The sequence below is a fragment of the Gymnoscopelus microlampas genome (genome assembly GCF_963454915.1).
Source record: "Gymnoscopelus microlampas genome assembly, chromosome: 17".
In the NCBI taxonomy this organism is placed as follows: Eukaryota; Metazoa; Chordata; class Actinopteri; order Myctophiformes; family Myctophidae; genus Gymnoscopelus; species Gymnoscopelus microlampas.
In genome coordinates, this window is record NC_139954.1 from 17,794,443 (window position 1) to 17,813,659 (window position 19,217).

The 19,217-nt window shown below is 41.9% G+C and overlaps 1 protein-coding gene across 6 annotated transcripts in view; it reads right to left on the bottom strand.

Annotated features, from left to right (window-relative positions):
• LOC311064970 (mitogen-activated protein kinase kinase kinase kinase 4-like) overlaps nt 1-19,217 on the bottom strand; it is a 107,403-nt gene that overhangs the window by 30,900 nt on the left and 57,286 nt on the right. For all 6 annotated transcript variants that reach the window (XR_014602774.1, XR_014602775.1, XR_014602776.1 and 3 more), the window contains exons 4-12: nt 13,249-13,374; nt 10,090-10,200; nt 9,865-9,955; nt 8,995-9,125; nt 8,668-8,722; nt 8,129-8,207; nt 6,484-6,659; nt 5,457-5,529; nt 3,576-3,786 (exon numbers count right to left, since the gene is read on the bottom strand). Coding sequence is in view for 2 of the 6 variants with exons in the window: in XM_084085059.1 (XP_083941185.1) it covers nt 3,576-3,786; nt 5,457-5,529; nt 6,484-6,659; nt 8,129-8,207; nt 8,668-8,722; nt 8,995-9,125; nt 9,865-9,955; nt 10,090-10,200; nt 13,249-13,374 (1,053 nt within the window). In the remaining 4 variants the exon portion in view is untranslated. The remainder of the gene's footprint in view (nt 1-3,575; nt 3,787-5,456; nt 5,530-6,483; nt 6,660-8,128; nt 8,208-8,667; nt 8,723-8,994; nt 9,126-9,864; nt 9,956-10,089; nt 10,201-13,248; nt 13,375-19,217) is intronic.

Genomic DNA, 19,217 nt, shown 5'->3' on the forward strand with positions numbered 1-19,217 from the left:
ATGTCAACATTACATGTACTGCTTTAAAACATAATAATCATTTAATCAGGGCTGAACTCCAGCAGTTATCTAACAGTTTAAACAGACACAAATCTGTTTCATCTGTCATCGTCTCATGAAGACGGTACAGTGGAACCTCTAGGGTTTCCGCAGCTAATGTGGACTTTTAGCATCATAATGCATCATGTCTCCATGAATTCCATGTTGCATGTTTAAGGCTTCCAGAAAGGGGTTGTTTTTCAAACATGAACGCACATGCACACACGCCGTGGTATTTCACTGGCACGGCCCTTGTTCGACTAGGCCTACAGGATCCTACAGGATCCCGCAGGCTTCTGCCGTATACTGTATATGTGATCTACGAGCACCGTCATGAATGAGTGAGCCCCGGGCCATGATTGGTGTGTGGGAACCCATGCTTCCTGTGCTGGAAATCTTGGTACCTGTGAGGCACATTTAAGATTTAAAAGACAATATTTAAAATGATAATAAAAGAAAGGCCTGGTGTATAGCTTAAGGGCTTTGACCTTTCAATTTGTTGAGAATTACTGAAATTGACACCATATTTAAATCCATTATTTTCTGTGCATTACATGCGGGCATGCACAGTCATATCCATGGAATATATCAGTGTAAAAAAACATGTGGCAGACAACAGAACTTGAACTTGTGCCAAAATGCCCCTGAGCTCTTTCCGCAGTAAAATCCTCAGTTAGTTTGACTCTGAGACTGTACAAATGGACCCTTATGGGTCCATTTCGTTCCATCTGTAAAAGTTCAGCGTTAACTTAATTAACTTAGGATTTTACGGTGTTCTGGCTTCTTGCAGGGAGTTGGCTCACCAGCTGTTGTTTGCAAATTCTAAAACAAAATGCACTGCTCTGATTGTCTCTCTTCCTTCAATTCCATTCACTTCTAACTTCTGGATCTACATGTTCCCTCTTCATTAAACTTCTCTCATCCTCTCGCTCAACCCTTCCCTATATATATCACATATATCACCCAAAGTGACTTTTCTCTCTCCCTCCACTGGTTCTAGAAGAGGAAAAGTTTGATCTCAGCCAAACCTTCCAGAGAAGCTAACAAAGGAACATCCAGCTGACATGAAGGCCAATCAGAGCAGGCCTATTCAAATGTCTCGTCTGCGGGATCTAATTATAATTGTTTTTCTTTTGCCCTGCAGCACAATAACTGACTCTATAGTTTATTATGGAAGCTTATCTAACTGAATCTCTTTCTACATCAGTAAACTCCAAGTCTCAAGTATTTTGACCCTGGCTGCTTCCATTACATGGAGTCTATGGTGCATAATATTAGGCAATAAATTATAGATTTCGCTGCGGTGCCTATACAGAGACACTCTCAATGAGAACAACAGTGCACAAAGCTTTGATTTATTATTGCATTTGCAGCACTGCAAGCAAACCATACTGAGGAATGCAAGGGTCAGAAGAACCAGAGAGCCCTTATAATAGTCATGTGATCCTAGAATGATGAAGTTAATGCCTCGAACATACTAGAAGACTTGTAAAATGCAACTGACAGTGAAAAGAGCCGGCATCGCACATTTAACGACTGACTTTCGCAGATTACAGTCGCTACTGCAGGGCCTACGTTCAGATGGCCATCGTTAACCAGCTCAAACTACTGGGTCATGTTCGGATTTGTCGTAAACGTCCTTTGATATAATCGTGGCGGCTTCGACTACATCGGGAGGCTAAATCCTTACACACTATCCATAGTATACTGCTTTATTTTGTGCAGATTGTGTAGATTAATCACCATGGCGAAATCTGGGCCAGATCGGGCTTTAAGTCGTATCTGGTCTGTTGGAAATGTGTAATGTATATCCTATTAGGTTCACGATCACGTCATATTTACAGTAACAAGAGATGTCGATAAAAACGTAGATGTGTTTGCCAGTGCTTCTCAAGAGACTGTCTTAGTGGAGGCCAACCAGAGAGGCCAGGCTCTGTGAAATCAAGTCCAATTTAGAGAACCAACAGGGGCAGAGGAGGGTCTCTGTACCACCACACTCCTCTAAACAACAGACCACCGTGGGTAATGATAGGGAACCCTGTGGTGTTTCATGTTTAAATGAATAAACATGTTTACACGTGAACAAATATGGGCATACAGTATGTAATTTTAAGCTGAGGCTAACCAGGGTTATTTCCCCAGTGTTACTGACAAGATAGAATAACAACTGTGACAGACAACAACACATACAGACAGACTTGCTGGCTGCAGACATATGCTCATATCTATGCCAACTCAGTGTTGTTGAGAAAAACCAGATCGACAGACTCACAAAGCTCGTGCAGAAACGGCAGAGTGCTAAATAGAACCAGACCTAGACGGATGAGCACACAGACACATGCCTGCGATTGTTCAATGAAGATGTCAAGGACCTGCCTTATTCCACACTTACGAAATGCTAACCTTTCATCTTTTGTTCCGTGTTCTATTTTTGTGTGTGTTTTTCTATTTTATCACCTTCTTCATATTATCTGCCTTGCCACATGAAAGCCCTTTGTAAACTTTGCCATTAGAAAGGTGCTACATAAACAGGGGTGCACATAACTGGTGCGCAGGTGCGCATGCGTCGTCAAAATGCATGCTGCGCGGCACATCAGACGAAGGGAAGCGCTCTCGCGTACCAACAGCTGGGACCGCTGGGACAGGAATTTACTTCCTGAAGCCACACTCACACAATCACGCTAAAGCACGCGTCGGCCCCATACACAGCCATTAGGCGGAGGGGGAGGGGACGCATGCTGCACGTGATTGTGTGAGTGTGGCCTCGAATCCAAAATATGCCGTGAACGTCCCAATCTGGCGGATAAAAGCAGCGCAGCACAGGGCACCAACCTTGGGGGGGGCATCAAACGTTGTGAAGAAAGAAAAAAACGGCGAAAAACGGCGGAATTTAGAAGCAGGGCGCTACAACATTGAAACGCGCCGGTGAAGCGTCCATTTTTCTCACACAGCACCACCCCCCCATTGACAAAACGGTGCTGGGGGGCACCGGACCTTTTATTTACCATTTATTTGGTGCGCACCAAGTAACATCTCCAGGTGCTCCCCTGAGAACTACACCAAAAAAGTTATGTGCACCCCTGGCCTGTACATAAAGATTATCATTAAGGTGCATATTCCCACTAACAACATTTCAGCTTGCAGCGATATTTTCCCCCACACACACTGGCTGTCGTTCTGTTCGCTTCAGGCGAAAAAAAATGTTGCAACTTCGAGCGAAGAAGTGAAATATTGCTTGATGTCACATCTTTACATGCAAATTTTGATTTAGCTTTAGTCATAGCATTTTGAATAAAATTCCATTTAGTCATATTTTAGTCATCTGAAACGTTTTAGTTTTTGTCTAGTTTAATCCACTAATATCATAAGAATATAGTCGAACATTTTCCGTCATAGTTTTAGTCGACAAAATCAACACTGCTTTACATTAAAGCGCTTCACTCCCCCAAAAATGTTGTTCCATTTCATCATGAACTAAAATGTCCTCTGAAAAGTATATACAGTACATAGTAAATCATTTCTCCTCCACAACGTACCTCTTCCAGCCGCCTCCTCTGCTCCTTCTGCTGCTCGATGCGTTTCTGCCTCTCGGCCAGTAGTTGGCGCTTATACTCCTCCTGCTCCCTGAGCTGCTGCTCCTGAAGGAGCTGCTGGCGGCGCATTGCCTCCGACCGCTCCTTGTTCTCCTGCTGCAGACGGATGAAGTCGCGGCGCAGGGTCGATTCTCCCGGCACGTTCACGATGGAGCTGCACCGAGGAAGGGATGGGATGGTATGAAGGGTGAAACGGTTCATCTCATTGTATAGATGACCGTCATGGATATTGCAAGTGGGCTCCCAAATAATTGATATTTCACATTAATATTTAAAAACAAAATCAGGTAAAAACAGAAAAAAAGGTTATGGTATTATTCTTTAAAACCTTGGAAAGTTAGTTTTCATTGTGATACGGATAAATAATAACTTACATTACGTTACTTACGTTATAAAAGTATACGTTATAACGTATAACATGGTGCATGGTTGACAGAATTGTCAACCATGCAGAATACTACGCTCCAACAAATTCACTTGTCATTCAATCAAACACCGTACAACTACATGATCTTGTTGACCTTAACTCTTTCATTGCCACGGACGTGAATTCCCGTCCGATTCTGCAATGGATAACATTGCCACCCGTCCGATTAATATTTAATTGTTTTATAAATGATTGCGCTGTTCTCTGTAACTCCCATCATCAGGTTCACTTTCCACACACCCAGATCCGGAAATAGCGTCATCCGAAGATTTTCGCTCCCGCCCACCTCCTGTTTATCTGTTTCCTGGATATGGTTTTATCTCGAGTTAACTGGTTTTGCCCTGGTTTTGGCTAGACATCGTAGTTTTCACATGGTCTAACAAACAAAGGGAAAGCTCCGGTTATATTTTCTATTCTCCGGACGATGTTCTGTGGCCAGCTGGGGAGGTGGGAAAGACGTGCATTTTTGCCGGTATATGCTGCCTTCAGCCTGGCTGCGCCTGTGAAAGTTACCTCGCGGGTGAAAACTATGCCATGGATACTGTTTGTTTAAACACACGATCAGGCGATGGATTATAATGGATATACAATTTCTGTGACCGGTTGAAAAGGTTATAAAACACGAAAATCGCTGGCAGTGGGTGACTTTATTAATGAATATACTCTAGCAGTGAAAGAGTTAATACTGCAGTCACAAAGTACAAAGCACATAACCATCTGCTTCCGTGCTGTATCCAGGAGCTGTTTGAGTCTAGAGAGAGTAGGTATAACCTAAGGGGATTCTGTATTTTCCTAGAATTATTATTATTAATTAAGGTTATCTTATTAATTATATCTTAATTACATATTAATTATGTATCATAAATTATTATTCAAATGTATTACTATAGTATTATATATGGATATTGAAATATGATGATAATTCGAGATATCTGTAAGTCTTGTCTTTTGGTTGTTGTGATCACGTTTGTCTTGTTTTTCTCTGTTGTGTTAATTTTGTCTTTTGTTTGTTTTCTCGTTTGTTAGTTTTTTCCCTTTACGTATTTTTTTTTTGGTGTGAAAAGGATAGGCAAAATAAGACATTGGCCTATACCTTTTTGGTCTAAACCATATGATATGATATGATATGATATGATATGATGAATATATTGCATTTTCCTGTTATGACCAAAATAAATTACTACAACTACAACTACTGTTAGTTTCATTGATCCAAGCCTGGGCACAATCGATTGCTTGAGCATTAACATAGAAATGCTCTGAACATGCAAGTGGGCCCTGATCCAGAAAAGGTTGAGAACCACCGATATATAATAGCATGTCCTGACTTTATGGTCAACGGCACATGCTGACAACAAGAGTGAAACCACACTTAAATGAGGTTCAGGAAAAGATACCTTGGTTCTCCTTCTTGTTCGGGTGTTTCCTCCTCCTCTTCCTCACTGCCACTGTATTCATACTCCGTCTCATCTGAAGAAGAGGTGGAAATCATGAGAAGAAAATGCAAATGTTGGCTTAAAAGATAATGCTCAGAGGTCAGAGGAGCAGGCGTTGAGGTTGCCGTCAGGCCAATGCTGGCAAACACTGCCTGTAGCTCCTACATTCTTCTACTCTTCTGGCTACATTATGTGGCAACCAGCCATCATTGGTAAGGTCTATTCTATTCGAAGACTCAAAGCGGCCATTAAAACTAAAAGGTGACGCACACACGCACATCTACTGTAAAGCTGTTAAGAAAGCTAGCTTCCCTTATCACTAATAGAAATAGAATAGTCTTAAGGGGATTCCTATACAATGTGATGGTTGCTGTACATTTCAGTTAATTGTTGTTTGTTATCATCATAGTCTATAGACATTTAGAGTCTATAGGACCAATATTAAGGATACAATCCATATTGACAGACAATTCCTGTCTGTTTCTGCGTATTTTGGCTGTCCGGAAAAAAAACAGGCGCGCCAACAGTGTGACCTTGAGGCTTATGAGCCGTGCCCGAGCGAGGCGTTAGATGAGCAAACTTCCCAAGGCCTCCGAGTTGGCCCGCCGTGGTGGATGGACTCGTTTTTATCACACGAGGCAAAACTAGCGCTCCCTTATCCCCGTCTCAGCCAATCGCAGGCCGAGACTTCCCCAACCTGATTCATATTTTCTGATGCCGAGATGTATCACTATTTTGTCACTTTGCTGCAAACAGAGTGAACAAGGACAATGTCACGGCCACCGAGGGTAGTGGCTAAAACGAGTATTTTCACAAATTCACAATGGGTGAAACTTTTCAGTTAGACAGCAGGCTCAGTTTAATGGCTGCTAATGGAACATTAGGCTTACAACAAATTATAGAGCTAAGGTTGAAAATCATGATAGTGTCCCTTTAACTTTATCCTATGTAGTGAGGCAACCAAAAGACAGACATTAGATGGACTTACCCTTGTCTCCCCTCTTCTTCTTGGTGCGGTCGATGTGGTCTTTGAGCTGGATGCGGACCTGCCTCTCGTTGGGCTGGTCCCTGATGAAGGGGTGTTTCAGCAGCAGGTCGGTGTTGGGTCGCTGGGTGTAGTTCTTCACCAAGCAGCCCTCGATGAAGCTGAAGAACTTCTTAGACCTTGGAGGGCGGAAAAAAGGATGACTTGTCTCACGCTAGAGGGTAGCACGGGTCCGCCCGGAACCATAGAACCGAAAACCGAACTGGGGCCAAAATATTGACTTGTCCCTCGGGCACGGTTCTGATCAGTTCCAATTGCCACAGGTCTCGGTCGGATCTATTTGAAATGGATGACCCATGAGGTCCATCCGACGACCAGCTTTTTATTATTATTATTATTATATTAATCTCTTTAACCTTCGGTTTTAAAAAGAGACATATGCGTTGTTATTAGGCTCCAAAATCCATATCGTCTGTTCTTGCATTGAATGAGCCTGTTTAACTTTAACAGCTGATTGAAACGCAGCCAATCTCAAGTGCACTGCACTGCTGCTGAAGTTGAACACTATGGAGGTTTTCTAGGGAGGTGAAACGCAAACAAAAGCCACCGGGAAGATGCAAGTTGGAACGACATCTGTGTGGAGCATGTTTATGGACATAATCTGCAGGGACGGCTGCTATAAAGTCGGCGAAAATGTTGTCTGTCTGCAACACAGAGCAGAACGCACCCGAAACAGCTCGTCTGTGATTACTCTGGTGGGGCGGGGGGGAGCAGGAGGTGACTGACACACATGGCTAATCTGAATACCACGGTGATTTTAGCAATAAATTAGCTCCGGGTCCAGTATGGGTCTAGAGGATTTGAATTATCCTCGGTTCAGACTGGGTCCACTTATCCTCAGGTCCGTTTTGGACCGGGTCCAGTCATTTTGAATGTTTTCTCGGGTCCGTTTGGACTGGTCCAATTATCTACCAGTCTGTTTCGGTTCGGATCCCATGTTTTGGACCCATGCTACCCTCTATCTCATGCAACAAAAATGGGCAAGGTGTCGCACTAAAGCCTGACTTATGCTTCGTCCTACGGCGGTGTTGCTCGACGAAAATAGGCTAGATCGCCTCGCAAGGCATTGTGACTGTGAGCTTGTAGATCTGCTATTTCCACAAGCAGCACCATTGCACAACAAAGAATACATTCAGCTTAATGCAGCTCTGTCTGCTGAGACTTCGGTGAAATAAATGTATGCTTTGAAGTTTTGAGTGTGACCTTTCTTTATTTAGATGGGGGGGTTATACATACTGTAGAACAAAATAAGTAGAGCATACCACTAACATTGCTCAAGGTTAGCAGTTGCAGAGACATAGTGCAGCTTCACAGTATTAGAATTCAAGGGATGAGGATATATCAACCACCAAAAGGACCTTAAATGTAGTGCTTTTAGGGATCAAGTTCTTAGAAAACAACAGTATCTCTAAAAGCGTTTGCATATACGTTGCAAAACTGTATTGTCTCTTGTACTGAACCACTTGGGCCACAACTGTAAGTACTTGTGTCAACTATAATAATGGTCACCAATGTTACCAAGACTAATTAACTGAACTGCTGCTGTACTTTAGTGATTCTGATTCTAATGAAACATGAGATAGCTTACCATTTTTTGGACTTAAGCCGAGGAGGAGGGTTTCTGGGGATGAGGAAGAGAGCTCTCATTGGATGCATGTCACACAGCGCTGGAGGAAAACAGAAGACACGACCAGATCAGACAGAGCCAATTGATAACAGAGCCTACTCTTCCGATGGAAGGGTTTGCAAAGACGTTTCTTTTATGTCAGACTTTTCAATTTTAGGCAATGGAAATATTCACATGAACTCCAAAATACGTTTCAGGATGAACTTTTCACTGTTATCTTTGATTCTTATGTCTAGGGATTTTTATCAAATTTACTGCTCCCATTATATTTTATTGTTGTATTGTTTTATGATTGGCAAAAACTATACTGAATAGTGAACAGCTTTTACAGGCATGTGTAAAGCTTAATTTAGATTCCATTGCGCAAGTGTTGCTTGCCAAAGACAACTGATCTAGAGATCAGTTATTTTTTGGCAAGAGACACGGTTGTACTTGACTAGGGAGTATAAATTAGGCTCAAAAGGTTTGTGATTAGGTTAAGATGACATGTGAGAACTTACGAGGAGCCCCCTCAGCCATCTCTATGGCAGTGATTCCACAAGACCACAGGTCACTCTGAAAACACATGGATGATGAATTAGACGGATGCAGTGGACACAGTATGTATGTGTGTGTTTCAGTTCATCTTCACATACTGTATCACCATAACATAGCAGTTCCCTATTTTAGTGTATTTGAGAACCATCCTAATGTGTTTTTGTATTAACTTTTTATGTATAGACATTGTAACAGTAGTCGACATTCAGTGTCAGTATTTGTGTTTACTGGAATAAAAACACAAATCTGTAAAATGCGACACCACTTTACTGACGGGCAGAGCTTCTTACCCTGTAGTCATAGGTGGCATCTGGGTTTTCATCACAAGCGATGACCTCTGGAGCCATCCAATATGGCGTCCCGATGAAGGTGTTCCTCCGGCCGACTGTCCGGTCCAGCTGAGCGCTCACGCCAAAGTCAACTGGAACCGAAGAGGTTAAAACCAGTTAAGAAATACTAATGTACTGTATGCTTTTCAGTGAGAACAAGTGCTTTGCTTTACTTTATTTGTTAATCTAGACAGGACACCGCATATCGATGAACAATACATATGTAATGTACATATGTAAACAATTGATTATGAATGGTTGCAAGTTTGGTTATCAAGTAACCATTTTTTTTGCTGAAGTAGCTATTTGTTTTTTGTCTATTATGCTCAGATAAGGAAGTCATCATCCCGATAACAGCAGCATATCACATAAGGCTGCCAATATTCATTAAATAAACTCTATAATCTTTGAGATTACATATCAGCATCATCTAAGATGATGCTGATATGTAATATGTAATCTTTTCACTCCTATTAAGCGTCCCTGGCTTCTATGAATCTCATAAAAACAGGAACCAAAAGAAACATCTCATGGCCAGTGTGAACGTCACTCCAATTACGGTAAACTTAATTATCCCGATTTGGTATAAAGAACTACCAGGAAAGTCCTCAGTCTTCCTTCCATTCAGGTGAATAGTGAAACATTAAGTTGTAGACAGGCTAGGGGGTAAACTGATTCATTGCATGTAACATGATTTAATAATCATATTACAAATATATAAACAAACTGACAACAAGGACTAAGCTTAGCAATGCTTTTGGGACGAAAAAAAAACCTCACCCTGTACTACTGTCTACCAACGCATCAAACCAAAACCCCTCCTTTACATACCCAGTTTGACCTCAGCATTTTCAGTCAGCAGAACGTTCTGCCCCTTGATATCACGATGGATCACATGATGGGCGTGTAGGTGAGTCAATCCCTGAGGAGTAAAAATGTTTTAAAAAAATGTCTTGACAATTCATACATCGAAAACCCCACCTACAAAAATAATAATAAGAGCTAATCGCCATGAACGGCATTTCCCAGCATGCATCCAGGGATCCGGGGACTGACCCTGAGGATCTCTCGGGAGATGTAGGCGATCCAGTCCTCCTTGAGCGTGTTGCCCTTGGTGTTCTTCACCAGGTCTGTGATGGAACCTGCTCCACAGAACTCCATCACCAGCTGGAAGACAAGACAAAGAGGTGAGTGAACAGTACACATACATGAACATAAAGGTGGATGCAGGATATGGACTATAACTAGGGATGCACAATTTAGACATTTTGTCCAATAACCAATTATTTCCATTACGGGCAGGTAATATCTGGATTGATTGATTGATTGATTGAAATTTTTATTAGGCAAAAAGAATGTAAAACAACACAGTTACATTTATAATACTTTTGTCTAAAAGGTCCGGCCAAAAAAGTCCTTGCGGGCTTGTTTCCATTGGGGTCCTTGAATTAATTTCATAGACATATATAGTAGCAACCAAACAGTTCAATAATCAACATAAGAATACAGAGGGGGAAAAAAATACCATTATGTACAAAAAAATATATATACAAAAAAAAAAAAAAAACATTAGAAAATAAAATAAAAAGTATGTACAAAAAAAGGGGGAGGGGGGGGGTCGTCTGTCTACAGGGAAACTGGTACTAGCTCCTCTTTAGGCCTCCAGAAAGATGAGTTTTTAGGGCTGTTTTGAATGAGCCCAGCGAACTGCATTTTTTGAGGGATGGGGTTAGACTATTCCATTCCTTGGTGGCAGTGCTATAGAAGGAGAATTTGCCCATGTTTGTTTTATGGGTGGGTGTTACCAGATTATTGTTTACGCTCCCTCTAGTTTTGTGACTGTGGGTGTCACTAACTTTTTCGAGGTACTTATACAGATATGCGGGTATAGGGGGCATTTCGGGCAGATCTGCATTTACAATTTTGAAGACCAGTCCCATTTTTAGTTGTATAACCCTGTCTTCCACCCTGAGCCAGCCTAGGCTGGCAAAGTGAGTGGGAGAGAGGTGGGTCATGGGCCCCAGTCCGAGAAGTAGTCGAATCAGTTTGTTTTGGGAGGTTTGAAGCTTAGTCTTCAGTGACACTGAGGTGTTGGAGTACCAAGAGGAGCTAGCATAGTCAAAAAGGATATTATATCGATATTATATCGATATCGTGATATGAGACTAGATATTGTCTGGGATTTTGGATATGGTAATATCGTGACATGGCATAAGTGTTTTTTTCTGGTTTTAATCATTCAAGGCTTATTTTATACTTATATATTATAATTGTTATACTTCTTTGATAGCTCACAACCCCTCGCACACACACACACACACACACACACACACGAGAAGGCATCATACAGTATAGTCATAACAGTGGGGGTTGTGTGGGGTTCAGGGAAGCAGCTGTAATAACAAATATGCTGACTGTGTCAGAGTTAGTAACTCTCACTTCTCTCTCAACTCCTTCTAGGAGCTAGAGGACAGCCAGAAATAGCAGATCTACAAGCTTGCAGATCTGCGTCACATCTGTGTGACACGTTGTGAGGTTATAGATCGGCTATTTAAGGCACAAAACACTGTTGTACGACCCAAAAAATTGGGCTTTAAACAGTTGTGTCTTGTTGCGAATCTTTGGTCTGAACTAGGCTTTAAACATCAAAGGAAGTAGGGCTGCAACTATCGATTATTTTCGTAGTATTCTATTGATTACTTTTTCAATTAATCGAAAAACCGGGAAGCTTGTTTTTTTCTATTTTTTTTTTATAAACAAATCAACGTGCTAATTGTAATCCATTTTTTATAATCAACAAAATCGATTAGTATTATCTACTTAAGATCTAATTTAAACTTCATTGTACAACAGCATCGCACAAAAAAGCTGAAATAGCTCATCTACAAGTTGACGCTTTAAGGCCTGAAATCAATTACCGTTACTTTTATTCAAACAGATTATGAATATTTTTTTATAATTGATTAACTGTTGCACCCCTAAAAGGAAGTCTTAATCCTGATGCCACTCCATCCATACCATCTCCATTCACCAACCCACATCTCTCCAGCCCATCTGCACTTCTTTCCTGACCCCTGCACGCTGCACGGTAAAAAACGGGAGTGTTTGTTCAAACCCTGAGCGTTAAAATAGACCCCATAAGAGTCAGTCTGAGTTAAATGAGCACTCTGGAGTTCGACTAGGCATGCTCTCGTTTTACCGTCCCATGCGAGGCCCGACGTGAATGCCGGTATAAAAGGTATTCACGTCCCTATTCTCTCCATCTCAGCGGACTCTGTTGTTCGGAGGGAGAGGTGGAGAACCACAGAGGCCGTTAAAACGTAACACAAGCAGGCAAACACGAAACTCCTCGGAGACAAGATGGGTGGAGGCGGAGGGAGCCATTGTTGACACAGAGGAACAGTGAGGATAGTCAGAGCCGGAGGAGAGAGAGAGAAAGCGGTAAAGCCAGACAAGCAGAGTGTCTGTGTGTGTGAGAGAGTGAGACAGAGACAGCCAGATTAAGAAATGGGGAAAAGAGAGCTGTGATGATAGAGCACAGTCCCTCTCTTTATTGCGTTGTTTATTTACGCTCTATAACAATGTGTGTTTTTACGGTTAAGCGAGGGAAAGCGGGGAGGCACAATGCTGGCCCCGTAATACACAGAAAGCCTGGCCACCCACACTGATGCTGGGTTAGAGAGACCTTGTTCAATTTTGGTTTAGTTCCTGAACCGGTAGTCGCCTCCCCCCCTTGCCCCACAAGGTTCCCAGGATCACAGGAATGTTTGTCTTGCCACTCTGACCTCTGCACTCCATTGTGTTGGTTACTCCTCATGTCGGTGTACAAAGCTTAGCTGAGGTTTATTTTAATGTTGCAGCCATTCTAAAGTTGCTCTGGATAAGAGCGGCAGGCAAATGCCTAAATAAGACGTACTGTAACCCCAGCCACCATCTCTGTGATCAGAATATTTCTGCCTTGAAGCTACAATCTGTACGCTTGAAGCTACAATCTGTACGCTTTATGTCTGTTGTCTCCCTCCAGTAGGTGTCCTACCCTGGTGTCCATTTAGACACCAGGGAGATCACCTCCAACCACTACAGATGTACTAGCTATATAACATACCCTACCATACTGTAGATTGGTAAAGATTGGTAAAATTCAATTAAGTTCCGGAATGTAGTGTGGGCAGAGAACACCTTAGCCTAAATGATGCATATAAATGGAACAGTCACCCATAGCTGGTCATCATGTCCAGGTGGACTCTTCTTGATGAAGGCTCCATAGTAGGTGGCTATATTCCTGTGGTGGGAGTATTTCTTCAGCATGTTAATCTCCAGCTTAATCTCCTCCTCTTCATCCTGGAGAGAAAAGGTGTGTGTGTGGGGGGGGGGGGTGGGTGGCACAGAATAAAGAAGACAGTTAAACACATTTGAAAAACTGAATGCAAAACATCGGAATATTGCTGCCATTGGTTTCAATCCCAAGTTTATCCCAAGCTAACCTTTCTTACGCGTATAACTATTTCTGACAGCAAATGCACAATTCGTATGGCCTTGTAAGCAAGTTGCATTGTTAAACAGCTCTGCAATGCGTTTTTACATGTTTTTTCAATGTTTTAAGTGTTTTTTATACACTCAGGTATTTATGTTGTGTGGTTGAATGTTGTTGAGCACACATGGTGCAATGTGCTCCTGCACTTTAAAGCTCAATAGCTTTAAAGTGGGGGGGCGCCCGCTGGCCTAGCGGTCCGGGCGTATACCACAAAGGCTCTGATGCGTGACGGCATGTCGCGGGTTCGCGTCCCGTTCCCGGCGACCTTTGCTGCGTGTCACTCCCTGTCTCTCAATAAAAAAAAAAGCTCAACATTTGGTTGTACCTTGGTATAATGACAAATTCTGATTTTATTTCCTTTATTTCCCTTTTAATTGTTCATACAGTGTTTCGTTCCACTTTTGCTTTGGCAAAGTACTGTAAACATGTTTTCTCATGCAAATAAAGCTCCTTTGAATTGAATTCATTGAGACGGAGTAATGAGAGAAGAGGTGAGAGAGGAACAGAGAGAATAAAGAACCATCATTAGTGTTAAGTTGTTATCGGCAGAGAAGCGGGAAAAGTCATATGGGAACTAATGGGACACACAAGCCATACAATCTGAAGTGTTCATTTAACTCTAGTCTAGAGACCCTGAAGAGTTAAACTAACACTCCAGATTGTGCCGCAAACAGACAAAAAAGAGCCGTTCTTCTAAAGTGCATTTCTCCAGGCCAGGATATAGATGACCTAGAGACTCTATAGCAGTGATTGGTTCTAAAACATTTTCATGCATTTGGCTGTGGACCACCATTTGAAAAGATTTCGTGCCAAGGAGATTTTTGTTAGATTAGTAATTCCTATTTTTTAACATTTTTGAATAGGGCTTGAAGTGGTTAAACCTATGACCTGAAGAGTATCCTAATAAATTCTAATAGTGAAAGTAAACTGTTAATCATTTTGCTGGGGACCCACCTAATTCATTCACTCAAAGCTGAGAAACACACAAGAACACATGGTCAAGCATGTGAGTCCTAGTCACAGTTCAACACGCCGACTTACATGAGAATATACTGTATATATGCAGTATATACTGTATGTAGTCTATATTATGTATCATGTGTAGGGGAATTCATACTATTCATATAATGGATTAGTCTTTCCAGTGAGTTGTTCTGAGCATGAATTTATAGTGTCAATAAAGTCTGACATTTTGACAATGAATACACAATGGCATGCGCAAGAGAGCATAACTTGTTATTCATTATTTATATGCACGCGCTTTGCATTACCACATCTATTGTGAATATTCTGATCGGGCGTAAATCAGGACACACAGGCCTCTAACAAACACTCAGCCCTCTTCAGACTAGACTAAGAAAAATGCATTTTAATTACGCCACCACAGTAACTGTCCATGGTATTCGTTGTGATGCTGTCTTGCAGACTTTGGGAGGATTTTGGTCATGATTACAAGGAGGGACAAGACAATAACAATCACAACAAGAATCAAACATGGAACAATGGGGGCCTCCGTTATGAGCCAGGCTGGTAAACGGTGATGTTTATCGACTGCCTGTCTGGGGAGGATATTGTGGAGAGGCCGGCAATAAAAACAACACACCGTCTGAACATTACGAGATAACGCGGGCTAATAAACCAATGTCATCACACGGAAGTACCACACTGAAAATCCATAGTGTTTATTTATCCATTCGTAATGCTCAGAATGTACAAATGTTGGTGTTAACTCTTGAGAATGTACAACGAATGTACACTCAGAGTTAAACAAACACTGAGGAGTTTACGGTGTCCAGACACACAGAACAATTTACATACAGCACAGAGACTCGGATGCACAGAACACGTGGATGAGTCGGTGAATTGAATCACACACACCTCAAAGCCTAGATTGTAAATAAAGTAACACTCGACAGCACACGCACACTTGCATGTTCAAACTCACCCTGATAAAAGAAAAACACCGACGGGTGGACATGCACGCGCCATACAGAAATTGACAGATTACTTCCTAATCGCCACATCCTCTCATTCTTTGACTTATGATTTGTTTCTACTTTGTAGCAGCTGGGTCTTAACATGGGATGCTGCAGTCAAGTCAGTTGTCAGTCAGTACCTGAGACAAAATGACATTTACAGCCCCGCCGCGGCTATCACAAGTGGCCTAGTGTGCCGGGTGATTTAAAACATCAGGTCGTGCACTGCAGTAAACATTATAAACAACAGTTAAGGGATTGCGTTGATATACCAATGTGTTTTGGGATATGTTTTCCAAAGGCTTGGTCGTGAGAATTTGTCTCCGAAATTCAGCTGTCAATACATGGCTGGTGAATGAATTCCCCTTTTGGAATATTGTAACTAATGTTACAATATTCACACTGTTTTATTGTCATTTCACGGGTTGATGATGTGCCTTAAAAAGTTTATGTCACTTCAAAACACTTCTGGGGTCATTTTAATGTCCACTCGTGCTTTTGTGTGCACCTAGACAGTTTTTAAGTTGCTTGAGTCATTATTTATAAGATATTTGATATTCGTTAGATCAGACACGTCCCCTCAATATAAGCCCATTCAACTTCAATCTCCATGCTAGACGTATTTAAAACAAACTATACTATATTGTCCTTCTAATGTGTTTACATTTTTTTTTTAAATAATTTGTGACACCGAATTTATTGGGTCTCACATTCAAAACATCACGTTCAGCTTGTTTACAGAACGTTATCATTCATTAGTGTAGATGTTCATATCATTATCATTATAGTTATCTTTATTGTAATCAGGTGTGGACGGCCCTTTATTGTAGCGTTTAGTAAAATTGGATCGGAGGGGGGATGGTACTTAAAATGTGGCATTTTGAAAGGATGTTCTATCTCCTGCTGCTCCTGAATAAATTTACATCTCTAAAGAAACTAAAAATAATAAATAAAACACAGGTCAGGGGTTGTAGAGCATGTCGGTGATGTTACAGGTTGGCACTCGCTTGCAGGAGGCGAGACAGACACAGTCTGAAATGTTATCAGGCCTTTCTGCTGGAGAGGGAAGAGATTACACGGATCATGTGTGTGTCTGCTGTCATTCTGGATTAGGAAGAGCGGGTAAAGGATAATACGGCTGAAATTCTGCATTTCATTCCATATGCATCCATGTGTAAACATAGGCCTCTGGTTTGAGGGCAGCAAAGCGTGATTTAGTTTTCTTCACATGCTGGTGCCACATGCCGATAGTAGCAGATCTATAGATATGCCATTTTCGCCACGTGACGACAGCGCGCAACATTAAGCATAATGCTTAAGTCAAACTGTGTTTCATTCTACTGTATATAGTGGTCTTTTTGGCAACCCCTTTGGTCTGTCCATGGTCTGTGTCAATGGGCTCTATGCACAGCAGCCATATTGGAAAGAAATTGGGCCACTACCGTACCTTCGTTAGTATCATTGGTGACAATGATACTCCTTACTGAAAGGAAGTAAGGAAGAGGCCCAACTTCTTTCCAATATGGCTGTTGTGCATAGAGCCTATTTGACTAAAGTGTCGCTGGCAGACACTCACGGCCAAACACAGTGTTTAGAGTTGTAAAAAATAAAAACACTCATGTGGAATGGCTATCATAAAAAACATACGAGTGAAAGATTATATGGAAAATAACTTAAGTTAAATGGCTTATTTGTTGTTTATAGGCAGATTCGGCACTTCGGCGGTGCAGTTGACATCACAATACTTGGGAATCTCAACGTTAGCAGTAGATTTCATTACTGTCTGCAAATAACTCAGACTAAACACTCTGCTGGGTCACTGTCGATAGATTACGTCAGTGCCCTCAAACTAGAGGCCATAGTATTATTTATTCCCATACACATTACCATAAGTTTTCTACTGTAATTAACATGTTGAAAGTTGTATCCGTAAATCGTTCTATTATTTAAGGATGTCAATTGCCCAACACATTTCAAAATGTAACATCATTTAATTTAAATTTGTATATGCTAACCGTTTATGAGAGACATCAGATCATATTTTCCAGAAATGGTAGACTGGATATAAAATGGTTGTTACAGTATGTCATTTTTTAAACACTTAAATCCTATACTAAGCAGATCGGAGTCCCCAGGGCTCTATACTGTACTAGGGTCGCTCCAAGTTTTTGGTATGCATTTATATATTTGCCAAAATATTGCTGATCTACAAGCTCGCAATGTGCAGCAACGCAACACTGTGCATTTGTAGATCGGCTATTTCCGGCAAATGTTCACCCCCAAAATAGGGATGCCAAGTTTCAAGTGTTTTAACGCATGTCTTCATGTCACATGAAGAAATGCACTTACTGTAAGAAATGCACCACTTAAATAACATGTGATGTGTTATGTTATACAGTGCTTGTGAATGCTGCTATAACAAGTCGCTTATTTTTTTTCCTAAAATCAAGAACAGCCCAGTTTGTACCAGTCAGTGATCATCCACTACTGCTTCCCAGTATCCACAAAGTAACATAAGTTAGCTTTCTCCCTCCTCTAATATGGGGTGGCAGTTCCATTTAATTGGAAAATAAATTTGTTGGGACGATGCAATGTTTTATTTGTGGCATTTTTGTACCATCTTGAGACGTTGTGGTGGCGAATGTACGCTTTGTATTTTGCATTTTTTCTCATGTGGTGCATGAGACAATTTCCATATGCCAAATGCCGTTTGTTTTACCTTATTATAATCTGTTGAGACCTTAAGAACTTCCACAGACCTCATGATGGGGTCAGTCAGTCAGCTGAGCAGCCAGTTAGCTTGCCAACCAGTGATTCACTCAGGCAGCAAGCTAGCCAGCAAGCAAGCCAGTCATTCAGTTAGCCAGGGGGCTGGTCAGAACATAGCAGTATGGGCCAGTCGGCAAGTCATTTGTCCAGATGGCTAGTCAACAACAGAGTCCACCAGGCAGTGGTTCGTTCTGCCAAGTAACTGTCGAGCCAGCCTGCAAGCCAGCCAGGCTGTGAGGTCATTTGTCAGCCAGCCAGCCCAGAGATCTGGTTCTTTGTCACAAAGTCATAAAGCACAAGCAGACTCGGGTTTCACCAGAACGCTGGCAGCAATCTACCTCATGCAGGAAAACACACACACACACACACACACACACACGGAGGGAGAGAGATGACAGACAGACAGAGAGAGAGGGAGAGAGAGAAGGGGGGTAACGAAGGCAGGGAGGGAAGGAGGGAGACAGACAGCAAAGGTGGGGGTTACAGCTGTTTAGGAGAACCCCCCCACACACACACACACACTCTCGCACACTGTAAAATCCTGAGTGGATCCTTGCGGTTCCATTTTCACCCTGTCAGGGTTAAATTGACACAACATCAGTTTTCATTACCGTCTGCTCTGCTAGTTCAATAATTGTCTTAGTCACATATTCCCTCACCATGTCCCCATGATATCACATTTACTTCACTCAGTCACGTCCCTCTCTCTCTCTCTCTCTCTCTCTCTCTCTCTCTCTCTCTCTCTCTCTCTCTCTCTCTCTCTCTCTCTCTCTCTCTCTCTCTCTCTCTCTCTCTCTCTCTCTCTCTCTCTCTCTCTCTCTCTCTCTCTCTCTCTCTCTCTCTCTCTCTCTCTCTCTCTCTCTCTCTCTCTCTCTCTCTCTCTCTCTCTCTCTCTCTCTCTCTCT